This window comes from Argiope bruennichi, chromosome 9, assembly GCF_947563725.1.
Source record: "Argiope bruennichi chromosome 9, qqArgBrue1.1, whole genome shotgun sequence".
Lineage (NCBI taxonomy): Eukaryota > Metazoa > Arthropoda > Arachnida > Araneae > Araneidae > Argiope > Argiope bruennichi.
Window position 1 is genome coordinate 9,841,997 of NC_079159.1, and position 17,224 is coordinate 9,859,220.

Consider the following 17,224-nt stretch of genomic DNA (forward strand, 5'->3'; position numbering starts at 1 on the left):
TGGGATCTATGACAGAAAGAGGAATGGAGCGCTGTAGACGATGATCGCCGATAAATACAAAAAAACACCAAACATTCATTTTCTCAATACAATGCATTTCATTAACGTAACAAACAAATACATTGTTTGATCTCTTAAAAGTTAAACGTAAAGTGAAAAAAGTAATATATATTTTTTTTATCCTTAAGTATAAAAATGAAATAAAGAAAATCAATATTCATTTCGAAGAACAATTGAGTGTACGATATTTTTTGTCAGTCCGTCTTTAGCCAACACAAATAAGCTCGATGATTTGCCCACGCGAGATCATGCCACGTATAATTGTCCGTGTGAAAGACATGGTGTGCCCAAATCTAAGCCGCAAACAGACATCGTTTGGCCTTGCGACTTATTGATTGTCATTGCGAATGCCAATCTAATAGGAAATTGAATGCGTTTGAATTCAATTGGCACGTCTGTGAGAATCATTGGAATGCGTGGCAGCAAAACATTTTCGGCTTGGAATTTACCATTCAAAATGGTGGCTTCGACAACGTTTTTCGTCAATTTTTTAATGACCAATCGCGTGCCATTGCCCCGCCGTTGTGGGTTCAAATTTCGAAATAAAATAACCGAGATCCAACTTTCTGTCGTAGAAGGTGTGGTGACATGCCTGGCAAGTCCAGTGAGTTCAAAAACTGTGTTGGATAATTTACAGTTTCGTTTGCATCATAAATTTATGATACCAAGTCACCTGGCAACGACTGCTATATCTTGAAGTTTAAATCATCGACGTCCACATTTTTTGCTGCCAAAATGGCTCTTTCTGCCAGCCACGCATGATTTATGTATTGTGTGCTTACATCGGGAAATATGCGGTCAATGAGAGCATTTTTACGAATCAACGATAGGGCAGAAATGAGTGGGCAATTTTATGCATCCAGTATTTTCATAGACAGCAACTTTTCCATCGCCGATATCTAACAATTGGCCCGAGAATGTGTCAGTAGATAGATCTGGTAGCATTTGGACACGCATGTTTATTTTTAACTGGACTTTTTCAACATTAAGCCACAGTGGCGATGATTTCAATAAAGCGTTTCCATCAGCGTACGTTGAACGTGGATAGGGACACCCTAATTACTTAGAGTTATGAAATATAGTTTACGACCTATTATCATACCTACCAAATACACATAAAAAATTTCATAAAAATCTGTCGAGCCGTTTCGGAGGAGTACGAACACAAACACCGTGACACGATATATATATATATATATATATAGTCAAAAAATTATTTCTATTTATTCTTTAAATACTAACAATAAATGAAATATTTTTAGTGAAGTTGATTAAATTTCTATTCCGTCACATTGCACATTTTCCTCCAAATAACACATTTTATAAACAGATTTTATACGCATTTTATTTAACTTGTATTAATTTGTGATTTGTTTCGTTTATACAGATTAAATTTTTTAATTTTTTTTTTCAGTTTTGATATGATATGAAATTAGATATTTTACAGTTATGTATTTCCGATCATAACGCAAATTTTTACATATTCATCGGAGCAGCTTACTTGCCAATTCAGTCGTTTAATTTTAATTACGTTTCTATTTCATGTATATGGTCGTAAAGTTGTGAAAAATTGATTTTAAGATTTCATAATATTTTTTTTAATAATGAATAATACAACATATTTAAGAATAAAAAGTAGGAAACATTTTTATCAAGAATATAAATGTCGAAATAAAATCATAAACGTTTTGAAACATTTCTTTAAAGAATCTGAGCAATAATGAATATTATATTATAAATGCCATTAAATTTTCAATTTGTATAGAGTATTTCAAAGCGTTGGAATTCATTAAACCTCGTGCTGTTGGATTTTTTTTTTGACATCCTTACTTTTTGATATAAAATTATTACTAAAAAATTGAAAAGAACTTTTTTTTGCACTATTTAATGCGCATATAAAAGTTTATTTTATTTTTGTTTCACTTAATATATGTGTACTATATTCTTAGAAAAACTTAAATTTCACCAGTTTAATAAAATATTTTCTACACAATAATCACCGTCTAACAATGTGCTGAATGAAAACATCAATTTTCAAATGAAAAATAAAGTAAATAAGACAGGAAAATAAATGATTCTAAGAAAAATTTACTGTTGTTATAAAGGTACTTGAGCATTTCGAAATATATAGTTATTGTCAGCAATAGCCATTGATGAAGGAAGCAATCCTTGAAAATTATCTTTACCAGACACAAAAGAATCTAGCAGACGTAGCGCGCAAAGAAAGATTGCAGATAAAAGAATCTTGTTTGTTATCTACTCGTAACTATCTTTTTTTTTTTCTATGTTCACAACAATTACAATGTTATAAATAAACATGATACATTTGTTGGCAATGTATACTTCTACAAACCCGTCAATATGAGTTAAGAATGGCAAGAATAATCGATACGAGTGAGCAAGTTCAAAGAAAAAATGAGCAAGTTGTGCATCGTTGCTTGAAGACAGCGATACGTCTGCCTTGGCAGGAACGGTGAGCAACGACCTCAGGCGTTGATTTATGATACAACATTGAAAAACTCAGTATCTCATGCTTGACATGCATAAAAAAATCACAAGGGTCAATCATGGGTTTTCTTAAGGTTGAATAATGGGCAAGCATAATCAAAAACTTTGTCTATTGTGTTAAATAGCATATAACAGAAGGTCAATTTTTATTTGCAAAAAGGATACTTGTAACAAAAGAAGAGATATTTTATTATTTATAACAACACTCGATATGTTCAGTATCAAGGTACTTAAAAAAAATTTTATGGTTTAATAAGGATGATCCCGGAACAGTCGTAAGATATGATCCAGAAGTTACTGATGGAGTCAGTTCTTGGATAAATTTTCTAAGGTATTCAGTCCTCATTATAGGAGTCAAGGTCAAAGTGTTAACAATTAGTTGAAATGCTAATTAAAAATATATTGTGACCAAATTTCTTTATTTTTTTGGACCTTTTATTTGATGCTAGATTTGGAGATTACTTTGCTCGCCGATAATATTTATTGTCAGTGGCAGACTTAACTATTGTAAGGGCTCAGGCGGTACTCATTATGAGGCCCGTCTTTTGATAACTCAATTTAGTTTCATACTTCACCAAATTTTTTAATTTAATCAATGTGTTAATAATTTATTTTGATTTAATTTCTGCTTACTTCAATAACTTTATGAAAATAAAAGTTTTTATTTCTATTTTTAATGTACATATCATAAAAAAGAAAAAAAAAAATAACGAAATTCTTGAAAAATTAAACATAATTATTAATTAATGATTTCCTGAATAACAAATAAAGATATTCAATTATTATGATAAATTATAAGGAAATAATAAGCCTCAATCAAATATAGCATTGAAAATGCAATTTTAGAGGAGTTGCCAAGTAGAATACAACCTAAGCAGTTAGACAATTAGTATCCCAATATATATAACAAATAGATAAATTATACTACAATTTTTTTAAAAATAAGTTTAATAACTAAGCGTAAACATATTGTAGTTTTAGTATTTTATAATTCAGAGAATTTGAAATATTCTTTATAAATTTATTTATTCAACAATTAGGCTAATAATAATAGTCGGATAGTTACGAACCGGATTCTCGGGAGTGTGCTGTATATAGCAGTAGAAAATAATGTAGCTATAAATTATGTAAAATGTAGCTGTTATAAATATGAATATTATACCACACCCTTAGTAAGTTTTAGTATATGATTTGAAGGAATTAATGACTTCTAATTTTTCTTTCTTTCTTTAGAATGCAAAAGCACAAGGTGTCTATGAATTTCCTGGAAGATTCAGCGTGAACCGGTCATACGCAGTGTATCCAAACAATCCTACTTATGAAAGAGTCTATTCCAGTAATACTGGTAATGGAAGAATCTATCAAAGTGGGAGTGGCATAACTAGAGTAGTCTACCCAAGCTATAGAGGTACAGGATGGGTCTACCAAGACAGTGTTTCTTCTGGAGGAGTCTATCCAAACTATGGTATCAGAAGAATAATGTATCCGACGAATGGTGTAGCATATTCAAATAATGCTGCCAACAGACCAGCTTACCCAATCAATGGTGCTGCCAATATACCATATCAAAGCAATAGCCGTGTTGGAATTGTGAATCCGAATGTTGCCAGTGGAACTACTTATTCAAATAGTGGCGTTGTAAGTACACCATATCAAAGCAACAGAGGTACTGGAATAGTTTATCCAAACAATGGTGCTGTTGGTACATCATATCAAACCCCAAACAGTATTGGAGATAGAAATCCGAATAATGTTGCTGGATCAATCAACCCGAACACAAATTCTGTAGGCGGAACATATCCTAATTCAAATAGTGGTGGATCAGTAAGACCAAATACTAATACTGTAAGAGGAACCAATCCAGATTCTAGTGGAACCAGAATTTTTACACCTTCATCATCACAGCAGCAAAAAGTTCATCTGGATGTCTATTATGAGACAAATTGTCCAGACAGCAAGCGATTTATAACAGATCAGCTGACTCCAGTTTACAGAGATTTCAAAGATATTCTCGAAATTCGTTTGGTACCTTTTGGGAAAGCTCAGGTGAGTATAAGCTGTTTTTGGAAAATCTAAAATTCTTGAGGAAGAATCATTTTTCTTATATAGGTATCACAAATAAATATTTGCAGATTAAAAGAGAGTAAGAAATTGTAACTTTTTAAAAATAAATTATTTTAAATGAAAATTAAATACAATAATTTAAATAATTGCTTTACGAATTCTTATTTACTCACAATCTAGCTATATACAAAAGCAGAACTTCCTACCGTTTCAAGATATGGAGAACAAATTGATTTCAGAGTTAATTTCATATCGAAAAATAAATTTAAAATTACGAATTAAAAAAATAATTTAAAATTATGAAACATTAATTAAAAATCGAATATTTTCTCTCTGAATTAATATTTCTTACTAGAGAGGACGAGAAAAGTAATAATATAAATATAATTTTAAAAGTTAGTTTATGCAGAATTCTCTTTACCATTTCTATTTTTCACAGATTATGCCAACCCTATTTTAAGGAATAACGATACTTTAAAGGCGCTAATTTGTTTAAAAATTAATTTTTATTATGGGAAAGCTTGATTAATATGGATAGTCCCGTTTGTCAATCTTGATTCCAGTTTAGTATCATCTCTCTTTTCCAAAATCCAAGCATCCCGAATAGAGTAAGAAAATCTCCTTTACTTATAATATTTCCGTGACTAATAAAGCTCACGAGTTGCAACTAAGCGGAAAAACTTCAAGTGAACGACGCGGTGATATCAACTAATAATGATTTATTGTTGTTTGTCAAAGAAATTCAAGGACTCATTAAGATAAGTAGACATAATAAGATTTCTTGTCGAATGCGCCTAATAAAACTTGATGGCGGTTTACAGATTAGATAGCCATGAATCAATAATGTTTCTTTTCATAGTCTTTACATATCGTTTATCTCCTTTGAATGACTTGTTCCTCATTTGTTTACTGTTTAAATTATGAATAAATATGTTCTATTTTTTTTATCGAGGGTCTTTTACTATCATGAAGGTTAGATTATTTTATAAGAATTAAGAGAACGCAAGAAACGATGTTTATCAATAAAGTCAAACTGTTTCATTGAGGCAAGAAAAAAAATAAATATTACAGTGCCTGGATATGCTCGAATGTTTTTCTATTTGGGATGCTGATTGGAAAGAGTATATACAAAATATTTAAATATATATAGGTATGATGGTGAATTTAAGCATTTTGTGATCTTAGGCAGTGAGCATTATTAGATTTTTTAAAATTAACAAACAGAATTTAATCTCGCATTTCAATCCATATTTCACTTAATCAGCATGTTAATTATTTGTTCTAGATTAATTGTTTTTATTTAAGTAACTTTATGAGAAAACATTATTATTTATTATGATTCATGACCGTATAACATCCATGTTTGCACTTAATATCATTTAAGCAGAAGTTCGGTGATTATAAATAATATAATAATAAACTAAGCTTAATGAAATAAATAAGAATCTGACCAATTATACTTGCCAACGTGTTAATATTATGATATTATTTTTATTTTTACAAATTTATTTATATAACAGCCAAGATAATATTTTTAAAATCGATCTGATTGTGATTCCCTTTCTTTGAATGACCCTCATCAGAAATTCTCCACTATGTAGATAAAGAAATAAGTAAATAAAAAAATTCAGAAACAATGAAATATTTGTCTTTTATATCAAAAAGATTGCAAAAAGACTAAATAATGTACCTTGTCATTAGCCCTATTAGTTACATCGGGATAATTATATTCATTATATAATAAAATTGAGACAGAGGCTGTTTCAGCAGCTTACTTATTCAGACATGACTTTCAGACATGTTTTTATGAAAAACTTTTAATTTATACATATATATGTAATAATTTCTAATTAATCTAAGCACTAACATTTTTTTTTCTACCATTCGAATTCCGGTTTATCTGTAACTTTAATTTCTGAGTTGCATAAGTTATTATTTTCCCCTTATTTCTAATTTTTTAAAAAAATTATATGAGCTTCGAATTCTTACTGACAGTTTGTTTTTTTCTGCCTTCCTATTCGCTACACTACCCTTCAGCATGACTTGGACAAAGAAATTCTGTGAAAAGATAACATTTGCACTATTTCATTAAAAGTTGGTAGAATATTTTCAACGGTTTCATCAAAACACGTTTCACCAACACAAACGCGTTCATTTAGACAATAGAAATTATTCCAACCAAATTAACCGACAATCCAGAATAGCTAATCACTTTATAAGGTTAGGAAAAAAATGCGATTTTAAAATTATAAACTTAAAAACTAATTTAAATAAGCTAGTAATCCGATTTTTTTAAAAAGATAATTTGAGTTATACAATAAGCACTTCACTCTAACAAACACCCTTTCTGTTGCAAGTTTTTTAATACCTTAAAAGATAGAAGATGAAAAGTGATTTTCAACACTCTGCCTTCGAGAGTTTTGAACCTTGTTTGTGACACCTTAAAATTTTCATCAACTTCATGCATTTCCATATTATTTGATAATTAAATTCTGCCTTCTGGTTCGTCATAATTCATATATTTAAATCAAAATCATTAAATCGTTTGTCAAAATTCATATATTTAAAGTTTTTTTTTTTTTTTTGCTTTTTATGAAGTGATTTCTACAAAACTCTCTAACAAGTTTTCTAATAAACATGGTATTTCCCAACCTCAAAAAATAAAATTATAGACAACGAACAAGATCATTAACACCACGGGAGTCCAGATTTTTATTTCAGAGTATTGAGCATGAGAGTTTAGTGCTTCGATATAGTAGTAGAAATAACCGCCTATATATTTAGATGCCTTTCTTTTCGATCGATTGGAATCACAATTAGACACAGAACTACAATGCTAGTCAAAAGTTCACATATAAAATTCGAGTTAATTTAATTCATGCGAAATTACCAACCAGTGGATGGCTTACCTATAGATAGATTTGATTCAAAATTTGGTAAGTGTCTATTATTTAGATGCTAACAATGTGTACCAAAATTCATTTAACAAAGCTGTTATGTTTTTGAATTATCGCGTTGATATGCATGCGGAAGAAAAGACCAATAAGCGTTCGAAGTCACTGGAAAATCTTAAATCTAAAGATTCGTCAAAATCTCGAGTTCAACTGTTTTGACTATTATAATAGTTTCTTGTATACTTTGTTCATAAGAAAAAAAAAAAAAAGTAGAGTGCTTTTAAAATTTTACAATACATTATTATTTCAATTTTTTTTCAGGCCTTTTATGATGCTAACTCCAAACAATATCAATTCCGATGTCATCATGGTCCGGCTGAATGCTATGGAAATACAGTACAGGTAAAAAAGAAATTCCATGAATTTTTTAATATGTCACAAATATAAAGTTCCATCAGTTTTTTAAATATCATATCACATATATAAAAACGCTGTATCATGCCTTGGAATTCTGAATTACTGTCAGAGTAATTCAGAATTCTAGAGTAATTTTTAAAAATAACAATTCATAAATGAAGGAAGGTAAAATGGTACTATTAGCACAGGGGGGAAAACACCCCCCCCCATATATATATATACTTTGTTCATAAGAAGATATATATATATATATAATCACAAAACTAGAATTCATCAATAACATAGCTTATATAATATAAGCACACAATTCCAATTGTTGTCTTATTTATAATATAGGATAAGACGATGAACGGTGTAATGGCTTCAAAATATTCAATGTGTCTAATATCTGTTTATGAATTGTGTTTGTGAAGATGCTGTAACATTGAAATACATTTTATGTAATGATGCCTTTCAACATAATTTAAATTTTGCCTTTTCTAATCAGTTTTGAATGACTTAACTAATTAACCATAGAAAATTTTTGATTTGATGTAACTAAATTTTAGTAAAGAAACTGTACTAATCAATTAGTAATTTTTAGTTGATTTTAATTAAAAATTAAATTTCAAAATAATTGTTTTCGATCATTTTTCATAGATCCCTTACTCTGCTTTATTAAGATAACTGCGGCTGAACAATAAGAAAAATCATGAAAACATACCATTAAATATACAGATGTTACTTTCATATTATTACGAATCTATTATTAGTTTTGAATCTAAAAGAGCCAACATCCTGCCCATGCATTTAGGCCCTATTTAGAGTTAAAAAAAAAAAAAAAAATGTATTTTTTTATGTATGTGATCTTAAGAACTCCTCTTTCCTACGACCGAAATTATCAAAAGATAGAAGAAATTGAAAGAATAATTCTATGAACAAAGTATTTAATTCTGGTGATTCTAAATGGGTTCCCATTTGACTTTATTCAATTCTTCAACATTACAAACTGGTAATTTGTTTTAATGATTATTAAAAATCTGTTTATTTGTATTTATATTGCTGATTAGAAAATTTGTTGTCTTAATAATTGAATAATAATGCAAAGAAATTTGCTTTTTTACTATGACAGGGCTGTTCTATGTCTTTTTATCCCGATATTGAAACACATCTAAATTTCATCGACTGCATGGAGGCATATCCACGACCATCAGACAGTGGACAAAAAGCAAGTCATTTTATTTAATTTAATACCCCATTATAACCTCAAACATTTATGACATTTTTATTGCATATACCTTTATAGTTATCCTTTTCCTAGTTTTCATATAGCTCACAAGTCCAGTAAGTCTATCAAGACCACAAATAATACTTAGAACAATATTTAAGGTTCATAATACAGAATGAATCAGCATACCAAGATATAGTCTTTTAAGGTCCATAGACACATTGTTCAAGGAATTAGCTTATCAAGACATAATATTTTAAGTTAACGGATGTACTGTTTTGGGAATTAGTTTTCTAAAACATTGTTTCTTAAGGTCCATAGACATAATGCTCAGGAAAACATGGCAAATTGAACAACTTACAGGATTAAGTTAATAGAAAATATGTGTTTGTACATTACTGATCAATATTATACAAGCATATTAGTAAAGTAGGCATGTTCTTCCTTGAACTCGCTGGAATCCAGATACATTGAAATGAATTTTGTGTTAAGTTCTGTAGTTTATAGCGATGTGATAAATTTCAACCCTTTCCCAGTACAATGACTCAGCATTTTACATAGATTTAAAAAGTTTGGGTCAAGGTCTAATTTTATTCATCTAGCTAGCTGTGACTTTGAACTACATCATATTTAGTATATATAGATAGAGAAAAACATCTCTCATTGCACCGATTTAGTTTAAAAAATCAGAGACAGATTTATTATTTTTATGTGATGACCAATTATCAAAATTTCATATTTAACTTCTTGCATTTTTGGGTTATTGTGCTCACACATGAAGAGAAAAATTAACGGACACATTCTATTGGTGGATTTAGTCCAAATAATTTGTTGTAACAAGTCTAAAATTCCAATAATAAAACAATAGGCTGAATTTCACTAATCCATATTGTTGTAATTTGAATTACCATGATATTGTCAGATTCACAGATATAATTCAATAAATGTTGTTTAGATGCAAAGAAGTTTAAACAGATGATATTGCTTTGTCAGATGAGGAGGATGACTATGTGTTTGAACTGGAATCCTTTTCTTATATTTCTTTACCATACTAGTGGAAGGGAGTCTGATCTTTGACATCATATTTAACTAACATAGACTCACAAGCATGGCGGATCAGGTTTCAAGCCTGCTTCTTTCCAAATCCAAAATTTAAACCATGCCAGTCGACCATTAATCTATAAATAATTCTTTTAAGCAGCTTCCAACTAAAATCTGGAAAATGAACAAATTAAATAGAAATATTCTTCCTAACACAATAATCCTCAAACAAAATTATTATTTGCATATTTAACCTAATTAAGAGATAAACACTGTATAGATAAAATATTAATCGAAAAAAAAAATGAATGCTTCTTCATTAAAAAACAGAAGAATTAAGACATAAGAATATAGAGGTTATTGAGTCCAGCACACTTATACATTTCTGCTAGGCACATCAAATGAAGAATTTATTTTCATTTTATTAATATTTTTTAGTTCATTTCATACATATCTTTACTGGCAGATATAATGAATTTAGATTGTTTTAGTGCGCTCGAAGGCAAAGTCTGGATTGGAAGTCTCTCTCTAAATGTGTAGATGGTGAAGAAGGCAAACGAATTCTCTATAGGAATGGAGAATTAACGAAAGCATTGCAACCACCTGTGACCTTTGTCCCTTGGATTAATATTAATAGGGTGAGTTATGTATTTTTCTATACACTCAAAATGCCTTCACAAGATTATTAATAAGTAAGATTGGTATCCTTAATAAAGAAATATCATAAAGTACAATATCTTATTGATCAGTGATAATTGCTTATAGATGATATCACAAATAAAAATATGAAAATAAATCAAGAACCAAAAATGAAAGTTGAAACTGTGCAGCTAACAGCCAATGAAAATATTTAGATGGTTCACTTCTCACACAACTGAGTAATTTATCTGAAGGCCAAAAGCAATCCTTTCTTCCTTTGAATTTAAGGACACTAGAGCTGCAGTCAGAGCAGACCCAGTTGGGAGTGCAGACAAATGACCTCTTTGTTGTTTTCATTCCTATCCAATGTTCGATTTTGATCTTCAATACGTTTTTGTCTTACTTTATTGGCTATTTATGCATTTCGGTTTCCTCTTTACTGCCTGAAGGGAACAGTGGACTTTAAAATAAATAAAAATAGATGAAAGTTTGAAAGTCAATTTAAATTGTTTCATTGCCAAAATATGTTTATATTCAAATAAAAAAGTATTATAAAATATATTGTTCCATAAAATAAATATTTGAAAGGCACAGAGAAATAATACATTTTAATGACCTTTCTAAAATCTGTTCTAATTATATTTAAATATCTTTAAAACATTATAGGTGTCTTAATTTTTGAAGAAATTAAATAAAATTTATAATGAAGATTTTGATTAATCATTTAAATGTATGCATTTCAAGTCCTTTTAGGCAGTTAAAAATCAGTTTAAGTACAGAAAAATGTAACTTATATAAATTTAGTGCATGCGGATGCAAATATTTCTAAAAAATTAACTTTAATTGGAATTACAAAATCATAGTCTTATTACAAATACATTTATATAGGTAAAAATAATTTTAAAAAATTAAAAATTAAGTCACCTAGAATATTTCGAAATTTAATTTTTGAAATAGTATAAATTGTTTTAAAAAGCATTTTTATAGATATTTGATGTATTTATGTTTTAATACATACACATAAAAAATTTCATTGCTTTAAGTGAATAATTGACAAAAGTACCTAAACAAGTCCACTGTCCTCTTAATGGAAACCCAAATGGTTTAATGAATATTCATTTTTTAAGTTAAAGGCCACTTTTCAAAAAGAAAAAAAATATGCAAATAATTTTCTAAAATGTTACTTAAACAAAATTTTTTAAAGGGTTTAGTTATTACAAGTAAAAATATGGTGAATGTAGCAGATCATTTAATGAACATATTATTTATTACTTACTTTTGGATGAGTGTTGGTGAGTTCACTGCGCTAAGATGGAAATGTTTGTGAAGAGCAGGATTTGATATTTTTATCTGCTGAATCTTCATTTTAACATTCACATAATTTTCTAGAAACTGCAAAAGAATTTATATCATCATACTGCTTATTTAAGATGTTCGAAATGCAACAAATTTCATATCTGATTTTGAGATTTACTTAAGTTACCTATGGGTTAAATTGTTATTTTTAAAAGCTATTATTTTTTGATAAATATTTTTAGCTACACTGCTAATTTCTGAGTTGATAAGATTCCACTGTTTACAATATCTTTTAATATAAGACAGATTATATATGTACCAAAAATGCATATAGAAGTATTTCTGTTAAATCAATTTTGTAATTCCATATTTTATAGATATATTAATATTTTCACCTGCACAGTGCAGAGGAGCAACAGTGATAGGCAATTAGAATTGAGCTATTGCTAAAAAAATATTTAATCAAAAAAGTACATTTATGATATCTTATGAACAGTATAATTAATTTATTTGAACATTAAAAGAAATGAAATATAAATACTTAAGATGTAAAATGGACACAGTCAGAATTATACATTAAATATCAGCATTTTATAGCATGGCAAAACAACAACAAACTGATAAATGAATTACCAACATAAAAATAAAAAAATTATCAATGCACTTTTAGATTTTTATATTACATGTTATATGAAATATTAAGTAATTTTTGTATACTAATATTTAAATAATTTGTATTACATTCTATTATATTTTGTAAATTACAGAATACTAAATATAATTTTACATTAAAAAAAAAGCAATGCCTTCTGCAAATCAAATTTTACACATTTAAAAGCACCACAGAGCTGTTTTCATGTCATGTTGTCAAAATGAAAATACAGAAAACCCCTGCCTTCTGAATATAAGTAAATTATAAATCACAAAATTAATACATAATTAAATTGCAAAATCATATTTATTATATTTAAAAAACTTACATTTATTTATTAAATTTATTCAACATAATATTAATATATTATATTGAATATTTTAGGTACATACAAATGAAATCCAGAGACGCTCATTACAAGATTTGAAATCTGTTGTGTGTGAAGCTTATAAAGTAAGATAATTATATTTTTGAAGTGCATTTAATAGTAAAACCAAAAAGTAGCATACTTTTGGTTCTACTATTAAATAATTATTATAAACAGAAAAAAAAGATTGGGGTCAAAACAAAATTATAAATACCTCCATCAATAATTTAATTTATCAATAAATTAATTTTTAATAATTATTTAGACATTTTCTACTTGTAACACACAATGTGTAATAATTTTATTACTTATAGTGCTTCAAGATTTTATAATTTTGTTTTGAACTTTAGATTTTGATATATTTTTTAAGTGAATTTTTAATACTAAGCATATTTACTTACATGTTTTATTATTGTTCAATTTTTAATCTTAAAAATATTTTATAATTAGTTATTATATATTTAAAAGAATAGCAAAATATTTGTTTTTCAAATTCATTCTCGAATAATACTTCCATATAGAATGAATTAATTATATGAGAATTAGTTTCTGAAAGGTATAAAATATATTGCATTCAAGAGCCCATAACTGTGCAAAATTTAATAGAACTTTTGAATCCTAAGAAAATGAGTTAAAACAATATGTAAAATTTTTTAAATGTAATTATAAAAAAAGTTTTAATGTCGTTATTTTAAGCTTGGCATTCACTAAACCTCCACATAGCACTTTTTTTCTTTAAAGGCCGAAGTTTCATTTAGATAATACTGACAGGCTTAGTTTTATTTTAGTTGCATGACAGATAAAGGGAGCATTAAAAAAAAAATCACATTTAATTAAAACTGGCAACTTACCCAAAAGGCAAATAGAAACTATGTTATCATTTAAAGTATTTTCTATTCCAGTTCAAAATAAACATCAGAAATAAATGGACCAAGGGAAAATAAAAAGCATAGAATTTGAGAGATTTACAAAATTATCCTCTTTTTACTTTCCTGTTGTTTATAACACATTTTATAGGTTCCTTCAAGTTTTAGTCAAAATAATTTTAAGTAATAATTTTAGTTCTATTATTATTCTGATCTATTGAAAAGTGTAAAAGAATATTTTGAAATCATTAACATCAATATATTCACAATAGGTGAAATATTTCAGATACAATATCACTAAAACATTCCTGGCAAGCTGGGAAAAAAAAAATAGATGCGGTATTATCTAAGTTATAGTTTCCAAATTGCTTTTAATTCTTTGAAGCCATGATCATCACTGAAAGAAGCAGCATTGACAGGATTTGTTTTTATTGATCAGCAATCAGCCACCACAAATCCTGTTGATACTGTTTCAATCAGTTATAATCAGCTGTACATAAGAAGAATTTATTGATAAAAATATTGAATTTTAACGCAATCAAAGATAACTTTATTGTTATTGCACAATTCAGTGTTTATTATAAAATAATATTTAGGCAGCAAGTTTTATAAAATACAGACTTGTCTGTTTTTTAAATATATTATTAAAACCTTTTAAGTCCCCCCCCCAAGAGCTATCAGCTAAGAACTTTAATGTCTGTATTTTAAACATATTTTAAGAAATTGTTGCACTTATTCCATTTTCAATTAAATGCAGAGTGTAATATTTTATGATACTAATTAAGAATTTATTTAACTTTTCAATTATATTGGAAAAAATAACTTTTGCTTTTTCTTAAATAATATTGGAATTAAGCTTTTATCTAATGCATTAATATTTCAAGTTAACTTATTAATTGCAATAAAAGGAAGTATATCATCAGTTTTGAAAATATATATACATATTCATATTAAGGCTTTAATGGTTTCTTTTTTTTTAAAATGGTATATTTATTCTCAGTAATTTGGTGGACGTCAGGGTAGAGGACAGCAAGATGAACAAAAACTCTAGATTAATGAAATTCATTTTTAGAAAAATACATTTAAATAAAATATTTATGTTTACTGTCCAAATTATACAAAATTATTCCACATGTACTAAATATTACAAAATGTAATTACGACCTGACACATACTTTACTAAATAAATGCCAATTACTGGCAAAGTAACTGACATCCATTAAATAAATTTGCTGACCCCTATGCAAATCAATTTCGTAATTGAAAATTTTCTACTCAAAGAAAAAATACCTATCCTTCCGCCAGCATTTAATTATGTTTAAAGAAGCAGTCCATTGTCTAAGAAACAAACACTTGCAAAATTTCATGTATCTGGTCTTGATGATTAAGTAGATTATAGCCTTTATGTATACTGCCTAGAAAAAAATACATTTTCAGAAATAATAATAATAATAAAGGCTTATTTTAAAAGGTAATGAAATCACAACAAACAAAAATACTCACTTTTCTGGATAAAGATTACAATAAAATGCATTCAAAAGAATTGCAGCATATACAGCTTCTGGCATTTACAATTAAAACTGATAATTTTTATATAATACTATATATAAATATTTTCATTCCTTTATTTTTTTATGTTATTAGCTTGCTTCAAGCTATTACACTTTACTTTACATATATTTAAACAATACCAAAGTCAAGAAAAAATTACACATAGAATGTTTTCTCTCCCACCAATTGAAAAAGAGGACCATGTTAAAAATAGATAAAATTAAGTGTGAAAATAGTAATTTCATTTATTTTCCTTCCTTCACTCGTAAGGAAGTTATGAAGAAAATTTCAACTGCCATCATTTTTACAGCCTCTGAATTATATAACCAATCCACAAAGTCATCCGAAAATTTTACTCTCCAAACGACAACTGATAAGTTAAAACCCAATCAAAATTACTCTAGTTTAATGCTAACACAATAACATGGGCAAAGCCTTATATATATATATAAATTTTTGATTAGAAGATGATTTTGGTTTCTAAGGATCATGATTTGCAAAGATGAAAATTTTTTCCCTCAGTCAGGTCATAAAAACAATTTCCATAGGCAATCTTCCTAAGAGGATTCTACCTAAAACAACAATAATGATTTATTCTTTCTCTCTCTATATATGTATATATTTCAGGAAACAAAGCTAAGCATCTTGGCTAAATATTTGCAGAACAAATATTTAAACAATACAAAAATCTAACATTTCTGATTTACTTTTTGATTGAATACACTGTACTCAAGCAAGTACTTAATGGAATTAATATTTAAGCTATTCACTAGCAAACATAGAGGACACAAAATTCAAACATATTCAATTAACAGAAATAACTTTTAATTTTGAATTAAACAAAATAAAAAAAATTATAGATGCTTTTTTTAAAGTTATATTCATAGGAAATTCAAGGACTCTTGAAAAAAAATTATTGATTAGTTTGATTGAAAAAAATTCAAATTATTTTAGTTCTACAATATTTTTGAATTACAAAATATTGTTTGGCAAGGACTGATAATAAATATCATTTCAATACTTAAAAATTTAGAATTAACATATATTTACATTTCAACTAAGGAAATAATAGAATTTAAAACAATTTGAAAATCCAAACCTTAAAAAAAAAAATACAAATCGAAATGAGAGATCTTTATTTAATAATAATCTTTTCGAGTTTGAGAAAAATATGTAGTAATTGTAAAGAAAAGAAACAAAAATACTTCAAGGAGCAACCAAGTCATAAAAGAAACCAAATAACAATAAATTATCATTTATTTTAATATATGCTTTTTCTTTTTACAGGCCACACATCCCAAGTGCTAAACAAGAGAACTTGACAGGATAAGAAATATTCTGCCAAAATTTTTGTTTATTTATAATTTTTTAATGTGTATTGTCAAGTACAATTTTTTTTGTAATAAAAATTTTAAATAACATACTTGTTTATATTTTCCCCCTCTTTCTTTACATGTACATTTTAAATAATGAATGAATTTGTAATATTTTTAAGAGCTATAAACAATTGTTTATTTCCTATAACGACTTTGTTATCTTTCATCTTCGAAATATTTAAAGGACTACATTACATTAACTATATTACCACAATTTTAATTATTTACTAAAGTAATTAAAGGGAAAAACAACCAAATGCATCTTATAAAATTAAATCTTGAATAT

The 17,224-nt window shown here is 27.5% G+C and overlaps 1 protein-coding gene across 1 annotated transcript in view; it reads left to right on the top strand.

Annotated features, from left to right (window-relative positions):
• Positions 1-16,985, top strand: part of LOC129985198 (uncharacterized) — a 38,730-nt gene extending 21,745 nt beyond the window's left edge. Inside the window, exons 2-7 of the mRNA XM_056095135.1 lie at positions 3,802-4,614; positions 7,848-7,928; positions 9,055-9,150; positions 10,683-10,829; positions 13,163-13,231; positions 16,850-16,985. Coding sequence (XP_055951110.1) covers positions 3,802-4,614; positions 7,848-7,928; positions 9,055-9,150; positions 10,683-10,829; positions 13,163-13,231; positions 16,850-16,870 — 1,227 coding nt within the window. The 3' untranslated portion in view covers positions 16,871-16,985. The remainder of the gene's footprint in view (positions 1-3,801; positions 4,615-7,847; positions 7,929-9,054; positions 9,151-10,682; positions 10,830-13,162; positions 13,232-16,849) is intronic.
• The last annotated feature ends 239 nt before the right edge of the window (positions 16,986-17,224 follow it).